The 14,301-nt window shown below is 52.6% G+C and overlaps 2 protein-coding genes across 2 annotated transcripts; one reads left to right on the forward strand and one right to left on the reverse strand.

The window, feature by feature from the left end:
• Window positions 1–3,422: 3,422 nt before the first annotated feature.
• On the reverse strand, window positions 3,423–7,191 carry ATP5PB (ATP synthase peripheral stalk-membrane subunit b). The gene is made up of 7 exons (XM_033080386.1): window positions 7,057–7,191; window positions 6,919–6,961; window positions 6,344–6,489; window positions 5,677–5,840; window positions 5,090–5,215; window positions 3,893–4,072; window positions 3,423–3,578 (listed from the first exon to the last, which is right to left on the reverse strand). Exons 1-7 carry the CDS (start codon window positions 7,082–7,084, stop codon window positions 3,507–3,509), a joined length of 759 nt encoding a protein of 252 aa, XP_032936277.1. The 5' UTR covers window positions 7,085–7,191; the 3' UTR covers window positions 3,423–3,506.
• Window positions 7,192–7,305: 114 nt separating this feature from the next.
• Window positions 7,306–12,916, forward strand: WDR77 (WD repeat domain 77). Its single transcript, XM_033080398.1, has 10 exons — window positions 7,306–7,517; window positions 7,625–7,810; window positions 8,704–8,845; window positions 9,004–9,053; window positions 9,346–9,416; window positions 9,750–9,804; window positions 10,051–10,122; window positions 10,208–10,316; window positions 10,743–10,811; window positions 11,095–12,916. Exons 1-10 carry the CDS (start codon window positions 7,328–7,330, stop codon window positions 11,252–11,254), a joined length of 1,104 nt encoding a protein of 367 aa, XP_032936289.1. The 5' UTR covers window positions 7,306–7,327; the 3' UTR covers window positions 11,255–12,916.
• The last annotated feature ends 1,385 nt before the right edge of the window (window positions 12,917–14,301 follow it).

Genomic DNA, 14,301 nt, shown 5'->3' on the forward strand with positions numbered 1-14,301 from the left:
CCTGTAGAACAACTCTCCATTTGTAGAACAACTCTCCATTTGTAGAACAACTCTCCATTTGCCCAGGGCTGGTGGAGCCACTTTGGAACAGGAGAGTTTCCCACCATAACTACAAGAGCTGTGTCACAGCGGGCACGGGGGCATTCCCAGGGTGTGACATCCTCGTGGCTTCTGATGTCCAGAAAGTGGGAACATTTTTATTTCCTTGGGAACATCCTCATCACACAGGCCGTGGTGTCCTGCCCTGCTGGAACACCAGGGTGCTGTAGGTCACTTCACTCTGGGGATGTGAGAGGAGCCACATTAGAGAGTGCAGGCACTGCAGTGTGAAATATCTGCACAAAGCATTAGAAATTACAGGTGGGACATTTACCTGGGTGTTCCTAAGAAACTCCTCAGTTGCCACTTGGGAGAAAGTTTCCTCTTGTAAATTTTGGTGGGCTCTTTTATAACCTAGGAAGGAAGGGGATGCAGTCTGAGCTGTTGGCACTGTGTTTGGGGACAGCAGAGCAAGGGAGGCTGGAGAGGGGAGGCTGGAGAGGGAGGCTGGCAGGTGATGTGTAACCTCTGACACAGACCTGCACTGCACAGTGCCAGCCTGGCTGCCCAGCCCCTGCCCCCCTGCTGAAGGATGGAAGGCACTGAGGAATTCGGTGTGGCCAGGATTAGAATGAGACAAGCCCACAACCAACAAAAACCTCCACAGCTCCTCAGTGGCAAAGGGAATCTTTGCTAAAGCACAGCTGGGATGATTCATGAGTTACTGCCAGGGATGAGCTGCTCGTCAACACAGAGTTATTGCAGGCAGACGTCACTTGAGCCACTTTCTAAGTAACTTCTGCAGTCACCATCACTCTGCTGTTATGCCCTAGACTGTGTCACTCACTTTTCCTGAAGAGGAAGATGATTGCAAAAACCAGGACAGTCACAAGGATGCCAGAGATGAAGGCCAGGGACATGTACAGTATTTCATGGCTGTTGACACACAGAAAATCCTGTCAGAACCCCCAGTTTTAACAGAGGGATTGAAACATCAGTAGTGCTCAAACTCCCCAAACTTTATGGAGTGTAATATTTATCCCCAGCCCCATGAGATCAACATGTGTTCATCTGCATTGAGCATCTCTAGGAATCACCCACCCAGTGCAGGGAATTATAACCAAATTTTAACCCCCCAAGATGTCAAATATGTGATACATAACCCTTCCCTTGCAGGAGGAGGCTGCAGTCTCAGGGAACTCTGGGTTTGAAACCAGGAAAAAAATGTGCAGCATTTACTTATCAGTCCAGCATGTGACTTCTGCATCTCTGAAATCAGCTGTAGTGGTGTGGACAGTGCTGGGGACAGTGGTAGTAGTGGAAATGGGTGCTGGTGCAACTGCAATAGAAAAAAATGAACCACAAGCTTGTTTTAAGATGTGCATGTTTCTCCAGTGGTACTCCAAGCACCCAGAAGCACAGGGGGGGTTGTGTCTGTACAGTCTGTCTGAAAGTAGAACCAGCAGACAGGAAAGTTCTGCTGTTCAGCCTCTGGCAGCCATGCAGTTCTTCCCCAAACACCCCCGTGCTCAGCCTCCCCCAGAGCAGCCCCTGGGCTCAGTCAGCAGCACTGCAGCCAAGGAAATTCCTGAAAAAATAAAATACCTGTAGTTTGCCTGGAGTCAGAGATTCCCATTCTCTCAGAGCATTAACTGACAGAAAGAGAAGCTGAAAGAAAGGGAAAAGTTGTATTTATATAGATATACACATCAGCAAAACAAACCTGCCATCCTCTTCTGGCTCAAAAGACTTGATTTAGTTTTTATCCATTTCTTGGAAATTTATAAAAGTGGCACAAAGCCACTCAAAGGCAGCTCCTCAGCACCAACCCCTTCCCAGTGTCTTGTTCCTGAGCACGAGATCACTGCTCCCTGACAGGCAGGGCACCTTCCCCACCCAGAAAATGGAGGGTATTTAATAACTAAAAAAACCCTACAGGATGATTTTTGCAGCAGCTAAAACCCTACCAACGTTTTCATAATCAGCAGCAGCCTTGAGAAGTTCCTCCCTTGATGTTTTTGTTTAAGTTAAATTGACTTTTCCCACCAAAACAGGAACAGTAAGTTATCTCTCAAATTTGGGTGTGAGAATCAGAGATAAGGATTCTTACAGATATTCTACTACAACACCCCTACACTGGCATTTCTCACCACATGCTTTGCAAACTGTGGATTGTGAATAATGTGAAAATATTACAACATGAAAATAAACTCCCTGCTCTCTGCTGCTGCCACTTTTCTGCTGCATCCCCTTGTTGCCACATTCCAGAGGAGTCAAACCTTGAAACCTCCCAGTTTCCCACACCAAGGCTCACAGGGTGCTGTGCTTGCAGGAAGGGAAGAAACAAGAAATGATACAGCTCCATCTTACCTCCCAGCATGGAAGGGCTGCTGGAAACCTCCCCAGGTATCAGCACACGAGTTTAACCACTTGCTTTGTGAGGAGCATTTGTCACACCAGTTAAAAGCTCAGATGTCAATCAGACGTGGGCTTGCACAATTGTGGAAGTTAAGCAACTTCACTTTTTCATTATTTAAATTGACAAGAAACAGGAAACCATGAAAGACACCTGCATTCTTTGGAACTGTTAATTTAAAAAAAAGTAAGGCAGCTTCAGCTTGAGGTAAGGTTCTTGCCTCTGCAGGACACATTTTGGTGAACTGAGGTGTAAGAAAATTGTGTTTCCTTACCCCACTGAGCAGTGGGATTGCAGGCACCCCCAGTCTGCCCACTTGGCTTTATGGATCCATAAATCACATCCCAGACACACAGGAGTTTATTCCTGTGTGCTTTGCTGGATTTCTGAGTTTTAAACAATTCCTTCAGGGAAAATCTTCCCATAAAAAGAAAATGAAGAGACTCAGTCCAGAAAAACTCCTCTGGAATAAACTCACCCATTTCCCTGCTTTAAACTGAGTACTGACAGTCAGCTGAGGGAAGGTTTTTCACAAGCTTTTGACACATTTCCTGCCCGATCATCTTCCCAGAACCCAAACCCTTTCAACACTGCACGAGGCTTTATGGTGAAAGGGGATTTCCAGCTCCTTTAGAGAACAGGAACATCCACTCACACCCCTCCAAGCACAGGGCCAGGTGAATGAGAGCACAAATCACCCTGATTTTAAAACGTGTACAAGGACAGCTGGAATCTGGGGTTGCTTTCACTCAGAACTCTAACACAGGGATCAGTTTCAGCACCAGAACTGTTCTCTGGGAAGTTCTGTATCCTTGGAAGTGTTTGTGACCAACCAGGGAATCCAACAGGATCTCACACTGTGGTTTCAGCTCCTCCCCCACCATAACCAGCTGTAGTGGTTGCTGTGACCATCCGGTGACTTCAGACACAAACAGACAGGGACTGTTGATAGTGAGAGACAGCAAAGGGCTTTTTTTGTCTTTTTAATGATATTTTAGAGTCATACAGTTTTCAACAGGAGGTACTGGGACATGCCAGTGGCTCAGGCTGCTCACACGGCTGCGTGGGCGCTCTTGGACAGCGCCTTCAGGTCCAGGATGCACTTGGCAATGCTTTCCTTCTGCTGCAAGAGACAGAAACGGCCTTCAGGAGACACTTCAACACACAAAATAGACACCCAAGTGCATTTGGGATAAACCTCTTTAGACCTACAAGTTACTGCTTCAGAGGGATGCAATTACAGCTCATGAAGCCAGAGATTCACATCCAACAAAGCACAGATTCATGGAATCCCAGAAGGTTTGGGTTGGAAGGGATCTCAAAGCTCATCCAGCCCCACCCCTGACCAAGGTTACCCACCAGCCCACGAGCCAGGAGCCCTGAACAGCAAATCTTTGTGCAGGCTGAAACCAAAGGCAGGAAAAAGGCAGCAAGTACCTGCTGAGGTGTGATGCTCTGAATGACGCTCTTCTCCACCCACTGGATCATGTGGTCCTGCTCCTTCTGCCTCTTCAGGTTCTGCATGGCCACCTGGTAGTCCAGCCTCTTCTTCACCTCGGTGTACACCATCAGCAGCCGCTCCCGGTAGTTGGCTTCCAGCAGCATGGCAATGTTGTTCTGCAGGAGCAGGAGACAATGTTGTTCTGCAGGAGAGGTTCATGTCTGGCAGAACACACTCTGTGCAGGGCGTGCAGCAGTGCTGTCCTGCACTGAGCCCAGCAGCAGTGCTGCAATGCACCGAGCCCAGCAGGGCCGTCCTGCACTGAGCCCAGCACTGAGCCCAGCACTGAGCCCTGCAGTGCTGCCCTGCACTGAGCCCTGCACTGAGCCCAGCAGTGCTGCCCTGCACTGAGCCCTGCAGCGCTGCCCTGCACTGAGCCCTGCAGCGCTGCCCTGCACTGAGCCCAGCACCGAGCCCAGCACCAAGCCCTGCACTGAGCCCTGCACTGAGCCCTGCAGTGCTGCCCTGCACTGAGCCCTGCAGTGCTGTCCTGCACTGAGCCCTGCAGTGCTGCCCTGCACTGAGCCCAGCACCGAGCCCTGCACTGAGCCCAGCACTGAGCCCAGCACCGAGCCCTGCACTGAGCCCAGCACTGAGCCCAGCACTGAGCCCAGCAGTGAGCCCTGCAGTGCTGCCCTGCACTGAGCCCAGCACCGAGCCCAGCACCGAGCCCAGCAGTGAGCCCTGCACTGAGCCCAGCACTGAGCCCTGCACTGAGCCCAGCAGTGCTGTCCTGCACTGAGCCCTGCAGTGCTGCCCTGCACTGAGCCCTGCACTGAGCCCTGCACTGAGCCCAGCAGTGCTGCCCTGCACTGAGCCCAGCACTGAGCCCAGCACTGAGCCCAGCACTGAGCCCAGCAGTGAGCCCTGCAGTGCTGCCCTGCACTGAGCCCAGCACCGAGCCCAGCACCGAGCCCAGCAGTGAGCCCTGCACTGAGCCCAGCACCGAGCCCAGCACTGAGCCCTGCAGTGTTGCCCTGCACTGAGCCCTGCACTGAGCCCTGCAGTGCTGCCCTGCACTGAGCCCAGCAGGGCTGCCCTGCACTGAGCCCTGCACTGAGCCCAGCACTGAGCCCAGCAGTGCTGCCCTGCACTGAGCCCTGCACTGAGCCCTGCAGCGCTGCCCTGCTCACCCGCTTGGCATCGAAGAGGTAACTGCGTCCCTCTGCCCTCCACTGCTCCTTCTTCTCCTCCTCGATGGCCTTCTGCAGCGTCTCAATGGACTCGCTCTTCATGGCCCGAGCTGAGGCCAGTTTCTCCTGGAAGAAGGAAAGAATTCCACAATTCAGAATCAGTCAGATGCAAGGAAAACAAGTGAGCTGCAACTAATCCTGAAATGTTGCGTGAAGCTGTGAGAAATGCCTGTGTCAACTGCCCTGTGCCAGGGCTGAGGTTATGGCAGCAGAGAAGAATGAGAACTCACAATCAATCATGCAATTCCAGACTGGTTTGGGCTGGAAGGGAACTTAAATCCCATCCAATCCTACCCCTACTATCCCACTGTCCCAGGCTGCTCCAAGCCCCAATGTCCAACCTGGCCTTGGGTGCTCCCAGGGATCCAGGGGCAGCCACAGCTGCTCTGCATCCCCACCCTCAGAGGGAAGAATTCCTCCCCAGCATCCCATCTGACCCTGCCCTCTGCCAGTCTGAACCCATCTGGACTTTAACAGAACCATTCCTTGCCAATGACTGCAAAGTCAAACTGCAGCTCCTGCGTTACCTCGTTGAGTTTGTCAGCAAAAGCTGCGACATCAGCCCCGAACTTCTTGATGCCATAAATGATGACTCCGAGTATGCAGGCAGCTGCTGCTGTCTCGTGGTTAACCACGTAGATCTCCTTGGAAAGGAAGTAGAGCAGGAGGCCAGTGCCCAGCATGTAGGGCCCTACAGAAGAAACAATGCAGCATTGCTTGGACAGAGCATAACAAGGCTCAACAAACTCCAGTACCTAAGAGGGAGCTCCTTCAAAGGCTCCCAAGGTCAGGAAGAAGTGTTCTTGTTCTATTCTACCAGGACAAAAAGCAGAGCCACAATTCCACCTGGGAAAGGTGCCACAAGGAATCTCTGTAGAAGTGGAAGCAGCTTGCACCTGACATGGGACCTGCTGCTTCTGCTCATTCAGAAACACGTTCATGCTCATTCAGAATTCCCCATTTAAACGTTTTAAGGATCAACAGGCAACTAAATATTTTTGTAAAATCAGGCTCATGGAATTCTTTCGACCATTAGGTGCCTAACTTCAGAGCCAGGAGTCCTGCACTGGCTTGTTCTTCACAACCTGCACATGTAAAATACTCAATTTCAATAACACTTTACCTTTTCAGCAGCCAGAACTGGTGAACAGAACCACATCAGCATAGTTAAAAACGGTAAAAGCCTATATTAACCTGTAACTCCTGTTTTAGGGTAGAGAAACTGGAAAAACTCTTCAGGGATCAAACCATGACGAACTTCTCCTCCCTTCTCAGGCAGAGGTGGCACAGGAGCCAAACTCTGCTGAGTTGTGTGTAGTGGTCTTGTGGTGTGCAACACCCTGTGAACAAGGAGAACATTTCAGTTATTATTCTTATTAAAAAATAGACAGAAATAGCCCCCCAAACCACCCTTAGATGAGGCTCAAACACATTTCCAATTAAATAAGGTGAGGCCCAGGTAGAGGGTCACAAACCCTGGAGTGTCCAAGGGCAGGCTCTAGTGGAGCGTCCCTGTCCATGGCAGGTGGAACAGGATGAACTTTAAGATCTTTTCAGACCCGAACTATTCCGTGATTCGAAGGTGGCCTGTGCTGGACACACCTCCTTTAGGAAGTGGGTGGGACTAGTTAACCTCCAGAAGTTCCTTCCCACCGTCCCTATTTTATACTCCCACAATATGAATGAACAAAATAAGAGACAAAACCCCAGAATAACGCTGTTTAAACACAAATCCCGGCCGGTATGCGAGGGGCTCCCCCGGTACTCACCCCACGGCGACGGGCGGCGGCAGCGCCCTCAGCGCGGCGGGGGCTGAGGGGACGAGAGGGCAGAGAGCGCGTCAGGGCAGGCCGGGCCAGCACCCCCCGCCCGCCTCCCGCTCCCACAGCGGCACTGCCGCGGCTCACCGGCGCGCAGGACGAGGCGGGACAGCATGGCAGCGGGCAGGGCTGTGCGGAGCGGTCAGGGCTGTGCGGTCAGTGCTGTCCGGTCACGGCTGTCCGGTCAGGGCTGTCCCGCTCGGTGACCGCCGCCGCCGCGGGGCGCTGAGATGGCGGCGCGGTCTCGCGAGATCGCGGGGAGGCGGGCACAGCGCGGGCGCAGCGCGGGCGCTCTCGCGAGAGGACGCGGCGGCGGGAGACACGTGGGGGCGCCGCCGGCCCCGCCGCCGCCGCCGCCATGGAGGAGCCGCTGCCGCCGCCGCTGCCGCTGCCCCAGGCGGCCCCGCCGCCCGCCCCGCCCGACACCGCGGTGCCCGCGGCCTCGGTGGATGGCGAGCCGGCGGCCGAGGCCGCCCCCGAGTGGAACATCCCGCCCAACGCGCCCGCCTGCATGGAGCGGCACCTGGAGCGCGCGCACTACCGCGCAGGTAGCGGGGCGGCGGCGCGGGGCGCCCGGCGGGGCCCGGGACCCTCGGCCGCTGCCCGGGGGCTCCCCGCGCTGCTCCCCGCGCCACCCCTCGTGTCTCTCCCGCAGACGGGGCCCTGCTGCTGGGCGCCTCCGGGCTGAACGGGCGCTGCTGGACCGGCTCGCTGTGGGTGTTCGCGGAGCCCCGGCGCGCCCCCAGCGAGGGCTTCTGCACCGCCGGCGTGCAGACCGAGGCGGGGGTGGCTGACCTGTGCTGGCTGGCGGACAGGGGCATCCTGGTGGCCTCCGACTCCGGTAAGCGATGGGGACATTCTGCATCATTCCGTGGGGCGTGTCGGTCCCCTCAGCCTTGTCCCGCATCCTTCCCTGGGATGTGCCTGTCCCTCTCTCATGTCCTGCATCCTTCCCTAGGGCGTGTCGGTCCTCTCTCCCTTGTCCCGCATCCCTTGCTGGGGTCCCCTGTCCAGCATCCTTCCCTGGAGCGTGCCTGTCCCCTCTCCCATGTCCCACATCCTTCCCTGGGCTGTGCCTGTCCCCTCTCTCATGTCCCACATCCCTCCCTGGGCTGTGCCTGTCCCCTCTCCCATGTCCCACATCCTTCCCTAGGATGTGCCTGTCCCCTCTCTCATGTCCCTCATCCTTCCCTGGGCTGTGCCTGTCCCCTCTCTCATGTCCCACATCCTTCCCTGGGCTGTGCCTGTCCCCTCTCTCATGTCCCACATCCTTCCCTGGGCTGTGCCTGTCCCCTCTCCCATGTCCCACATCCTTCCCTGGGCTGTGCCTGTCCTCCCCTCTCCCATGTCCCACATCCTTCCCTGGGCTGTGCCTGTCCCCTCTCCCATGTTCCACATCCTTCCCTGGGATGTGCCTGTCCCCTCTGCCATGTCCCACATCCTTCCCTGGGATGTGCCTGTCCCCTCTCCCATGTCCCACATCCTTCCCTGAGCTGTGCCTGTCCCCTCTGCCATGTCCCACATCCTTCCCTAGGATGTGCCTGTCCCCTCTCTCATGTCCCACATCCTTCCCTGGGCTGTGCCTGTCCCCTCTCTCCTGTCCCACATCCTTCCCTGGGCTGTGCCTGTCCCCTCTCTCGCCGAGCAAGGTGCCATCCCCTTCGCTGGGATATGTCCCCCATTCCTTCCTCCTCCTCCTCTCTCACTGAGCTGGGTGTCCCCTGCGTCCCCCAGGTGCAGTGGAGCTCTGGGAGCTGGAGGAGAACGAGAGCCTCATCGTGAACAAGTTCTGTAAATACGAGCACGATGACATCGTGACGTCGGTGTCTGTCCTGGCTGGCAGCAGCCAGGCTGTCAGCGGGGGCAGGGATTTCTGGTGAGTGTCCCCAGCCTGGCAGCCCTGTGCCCGGGCTGTCTGTCCTGGCTGGCAGCAGCCAGGCTGTCAGCGGGGGCAGGGATTTCTGGTGAGTGTCCCCAGCCTGGCAGCCCTGTGCCCGGGCTGTGCTGGGCGCTCACTGCTCCTCTTGTCCCCAGCGTGAAGGTCTGGGACATCCCGGAGCAAATGGTGCTGCACTCCTACAGAGGTGAGTGCCAGCCCTCTCTCTCCTTTTTGTAAAGCCCCTTCACATCCCATTTTCACCCTTTCCCCCTGACCCTTGTCTGGCTCCCTCAAGATCAGGGCTGTCACAAGGACTTTGGCCATGGTTGGATTGGGCACTCATCACTTTGGTAGGAAGCAGTTGGCTGCTGCTGAGCAGGAGTTATCCCATGTCTGGGCATAACTGTTAAACTGCTGTGCCTCTGGAGGCCCTTGGGAATATGGGGGAAAGTTGGATACAATCTTTGAGGCTCTTTATCCTTTTGTGCTTTTGGTAGCTCACTCCGATGCAGTGACATGTGTGGCTTCCTGTCCTGGTAAGGACACTGTGTTCCTGTCCTGTGCTGAGGTAAAGCTCACTCTGTTGTCTAAATCTACCCTGGTAAAACAAGATTTAACTTTAGGTGTTTATAGTTTAATGCTCTTAGAAACCACCTCTTGTTATTGCAGTGTTCTAGTCTGATAAGTTTATAATCAGTTTACCAAGCTGAGTCCTGCAGGTTTGTATCAAATTTTGGGAGCTCCTCGTTCTGTCCTGGGGATGACTGAAGGCTGCACTTAATGACAGCATCATTTTTACCCAGAGGAAATGCAGGGTCATTTTGCCTGTCAGTTAGCAGTGAATCTGAATTTATGCCACAAAGAAATTGTAAAATTCTTCTCATTCCTTTTGGATTTATAGGACAACAGAATTTTACTGTGGGACACGCGATGCCCCAAACCAGCTACCCGAATTGGTACGTCTGTGTGTGCAGTCACTGCTTCTGCATGGGTTTGTGTTGGAAGGAATCAATTCTTTTATGCCTGACTTCTGTCTCCAAATCTAGTGATGTGCCTGGTAAAAGCTAAGGAGGTCTGACACAGTCACAGAAGTACAAGAAGCTTAAACCATTTGTCTTGGTGCAGTAGCAGTCTAGATGAGAGGGATGAGGAGAATCTTTGTGCTGCCTCCTTCCACACTCACCCAGTTCCTTCTCTCACAGTTTGCAGTGCCTGTAATTACCTCCCTACCTCAGTCTTGTGGCATCCACAGAAAACTGACATCTTTGTCTTGGGTAAGAATCTGGTCTCTCACCTGGCAAATCGAGGTGGTTATTTTCACAGGACAGTTTGCTGTAGCTTCCATCTCCTCTCTCCCAGGTGATGAAAGTGGAACAGTTGCACTGGTGGACACAAAGAATCCTGACTCTGCCCTGAGCGCTGCCGTGCACACCCGAGGCATCACAGGCTTTGCTTTCTCTGCACACAGGTACTGAATGATTCTGGCACAGCATGTGGGACTGCATCCCCTTAGAAGCCTTAGTTACTTTAGAGTAAAACCTGTGAGAGTCCCAGTTTTGGCCTTCTTATCAAGGGATTGTATTAGAGAATAGAGTAAACCAAGCTACATCTCACTTCTGACTTGTGTGAATGTCCATGACAAGAATTCAGCAGTTCCAGAATTACTGACCCACACACCATGGGAGCTTTTCTAATTACAGTCACCTCTGATTAAAGAAGGATCATTTGCTTTCAGGCTCTAATAGAATATTCCCACTCAGAGTATGGCACCCTGCCAAGTGCTGATGGAAACATTTTTGTAAGATTTTTGTGAGTTTGTGCCTGGGTTAGGATCACTAAGAATCTTGTTGTTCTTGTATTTCCTTGTTCTAACTGTGCTCTCATGTCTCTCTAGTTCACCCTTACTGGCTTCCATCAGTGAAGACTGTTCAGTTGCTGTTCTTGACTCAGACCTCTCAGAGGTGTAAGTACAGACAATGTACTCATTGCTGTTTTCTCCTTGTCTGGAGTTAATTATTGGTACACAGGATGGTTTGGGGTGGAAGGGACCTTAAAGATCATTCATTCTTCCCCCTGCCATGGCAGGACACCTTCCACTATCCCAGGTGGCTCCAAGCCTTGTCCAGCCTGGCCTTGGACACTTCCAGGGCTGGGTCAGCCACAGCTTCTCTAACAAAGCAGCAGTGAGGGATGGCCAAGCCCAGGTACTCTGTAATGATGGCTGATGAGGTGTTGGTGTTTTCCAGGTTCAGAAACCGTTCTCATCGAGACTTTGTGAAAGGCTTGTCCTGGTCTCCTTCAGATGATGCCTTGCTCACTACAGTTGGATGGGATCATCAGGTTTTACATCACACTGTCCCCCTACCAGCTGGTGAAGCTTCTGGAATCAACTGTGTAAAAGAATAGTTTTATAAACTCGTGGTCCAAGTTCCTTGCTGGCATCACTTTGATTCTGCTGAAGTCGCAGGTGTGTGAGCTGGAGTGGGCTCTGTTGTCTGCCTCAAAGCTTGTGGCTGAGAAGGTTCCTGTAGTAATTTTGAATTAGGCTTAAGTTAGTTACAAACCAAGCTTTACCCTCTCCTCAGGAGTTGCTTCTCCTGCAATAAAGGACTTTGGTTTTACTCAGAAAAAAATTGACTTCAGGCACAGAGGAGACTTAGCAAGACAGGGAATTAGGTGTCATGAAAAAGAAATAAAGTCAAAAAGACTTGATTCTTTCCTCAGTTCTCCAGACTACCCATGGAATTAAGAGAAGCTTTGGGGGAGTTGGGTAGATGTGAGAGCCTCACCCTTGAGCAAAGTTTTTTGCTCTGTAAATAAGGTGGAATGAAAAGACCTGTTGGGATCCAAGGGCTGGAGGGGATCCAGCGTTGTCCTTAGTGGTGGAGAGGATGGAGCCTCTGGTGAGCACTGCTTGTGCACTGGTGTCAGATCCCAGTGTTTGGTGTCAGGACGTGAAGTGAGGATCCCAGCTGGAGCCCTGGGATGGTGCTGGAGTCCTGGGGTGCCCAGCATGTGCTGGCCCCAGCTGAGGGCAGTGCCAGGGGCTGGCAGCCAGGAGGGAGCAGTGCTGTGCTCTGACACCCTGGGTGCTGTGCTCTGATTGACACCCTGAGTGCTGTGCTCTGACACTGTGGGTCATCTCCTCTGTGCTGAAGGCAACTTACTCCAGGATAATACCTGTGAACAAAAGGTTTATGTGAAAACTGGCCTAAGGACTTCAGTTGTCATTTGCTTGCTCCTGTACCAGACTCTGCTTAGTGATAACCCAGATCCGTGCACTCGTGACTCCTTGTGCTGGCACTGAGGGGACAGGACATGGCCCTGCCCCCCAAACCAGACTCCACAGAACCCACAGAGGTGTTTTTGTCAAATACCACATACATTTCTAACCCAGCTGTTTCCCTGGAACACGTTGGCCTGGAGAAAGTCACTGCTCTGCCTGCATTGCTGCTGCTCTAGTTATGGCTTGCTCTGGCCTAGTATTTCCTAGACAGAATTAAGCAAGTCCTGACTGATGAAACAAAAATGTGCTGAAATGAATGCTACCCCCAGTTCTTTGGTATGATAGCAGCACTTCAATGTACACTGCTTCCAGTTTTTATCTCTGCATACACATAGGTTTAGTTGTGCAAAGCCCACAATTAATTTTTAGGCAGACTAAGCTTTCCCAGGCTCTGTACTCTTTGTGAACCTCCCTGCTTTTTAAATTCCCTCCCTGCTTTTTAAATCCCCGTGTCTTACAGGTGTTCACAGCAACTTCCTGTTCTAGGGCAGTGTATGACAGGTGGTAAATGATGACAAAAACTGGCACATTTCCTCAGAAGTGCCCCTGAACCACCAAGTCCCCTGTTAGGGACCTGTGATGCTGTACTGAACCAGGTCTTGTGCTGGTTCTGAAAAAGGTGTCTTGGAAGATGATTTTCATTTGTAACTGGTTTAAGTTTCACTGGGCCACTTCTGTAGCACTGAAGAGCCAGCTGAGATCATCCACACAGTTCAAGTTGTGATTTCAGTCCCTGATATTAAAACTGTTCTTAAATAAAAGTTCACTGTATTCCTGTTCAATGCCAGTTCTTCACCACTGGTGCAAGGCAGGCTCTGGGTCCTGCTGCTTTTCAGGAAGTTTTTTTTCCAGAACTCAACCTGGGGTTCCATTGTGCACAGCTAAAAAGAGAATTTCAAATGTCAGACATCAAGCCACATTAGGTTCCTCATATTGCCACACCTGAGCAAAACACAACAGTCCATGGCAAAAGACTCGTGGTGGATGGTGCAGCCTATAGGGAGAGCAGGTCAGTGCTGATTTATAAACTCTTTTTTACAATTAAAGACCAAACAACCCTCAGTGCTTCACATCTGGCAGGTGTTTGTGGCGCCACAGGATGGCAGCAGCTGCCCTTGGCAAGGGCAGGGCAGCACAGCTCTGCGCACTGCCTGCAGGAGGCTCTGCTTTTGGGGTTTCTGGCACTTGGGGTTTTTCACTCTCATGAGGGGCACAGAAGAGCAGCAGTTGAGGAGTCACACCTGGGGTGCAGCTTGGCCCAGAGTTGGAGCAGGGCTGCAGGGAAATCACAGGTGGGCAGGGGAGCAGGAACACAGCAATCAATCCCACATCACTCCTGCTGCCAAGGACTGCAGGGACTGCTGTGGGTCTGGGGCTTGCTCAGCTGTCCCTGCACCACACACCATTCGGGTCTGGGGACACTTGGGTACATCCGGTGTGGCTCCAGGAAAAGTTTCAAGGCACACACTGCACCCTTTCCCTCCCTCCCAGAGCCTGCTTCTGTGGGCAGAGCTGGATGCAGATGAGAATGCAGATCAGTTAATTCTGAGTGGGGAGAAGCAGCCACGCTGCAGCCAAGCCTTTTTTATGTTGCAGCTTGCCTGGCTCACACTGCTTGCAGTTCTGGGCACAGCATTCGAGTTGGGGCTTGTCCCAGGTATGAGAGTTTCGTCCCTGAGGAAGACTCCAACCCAAGGACTATTTATAGCAGCTGCTCTGCCAGCCTGCCCAGCCTGCTGGCTGGGAGTGACACAGCTCCAGGGGCTCAGCTGCCCCTTCATGCCTTGGCTGGGCTTCTGAAAACACTGAAATGCCCACAGGCTTTGGAGCAACTGCTCAGAGAAACTGGACCAAGCCCTGGGCAAGCTGAAATTCAAACCCTTGCTGAGCTACATTTTCCCATCCTTTCAAGGATGTACAAACTTCTCAATCCTCCAGCAGACAGACCATGTAAGCAAAAAGTCAGACCACACGTGTAATAAAACATTCAGAAATGTTTAATGCAAGAAGGTTGGTGTTCAATGGCACTCATAAATAAGAGACTTTGTTCAATACTTTACAGCTAAAGCTCTGTTACACTCCCCTAGCAGGAACTTGTGAGGAGAGGCAGCTGCAGGGGATAATTTCAGGTGTATCACGACTTGAATTACCACACTGCATCAGAGAG

The sequence above is a fragment of the Catharus ustulatus genome, chromosome 25, assembly GCF_009819885.2.
Source record: "Catharus ustulatus isolate bCatUst1 chromosome 25, bCatUst1.pri.v2, whole genome shotgun sequence".
NCBI lineage: Eukaryota > Metazoa > Chordata > Aves > Passeriformes > Turdidae > Catharus > Catharus ustulatus.

Coding starts and splice junctions, on each gene's coding strand:
- ATP5PB (XM_033080386.1), bottom strand. CDS start 7,084: ATGCTGTCCCGCCTCGTCCTGCGCGCCG. Junction 5,841..6,343: donor CCCTAAAACAGGAGTTACAG/GTTAATATAGGC, acceptor TTTCTTCTGTAG/GGCCCTACATGCTGGGCACT. Junction 3,579..3,892: donor AGAGCATCACACCTCAGCAG/GTACTTGCTGCC, acceptor TGTCTCTTGCAG/CAGAAGGAAAGCATTGCCAA.
- WDR77 (XM_033080398.1), top strand. CDS start 7,328: ATGGAGGAGCCGCTGCCGCCGCCGCTGCCGCTGCCCCAGGCGGCCCCG. Junction 9,054..9,345: donor GGTGCTGCACTCCTACAGAG/GTGAGTGCCAGC, acceptor TGCTTTTGGTAG/CTCACTCCGATGCAGTGACA. Junction 10,812..11,094: donor GACTCAGACCTCTCAGAGGT/GTAAGTACAGAC, acceptor GGTGTTTTCCAG/GTTCAGAAACCGTTCTCATC.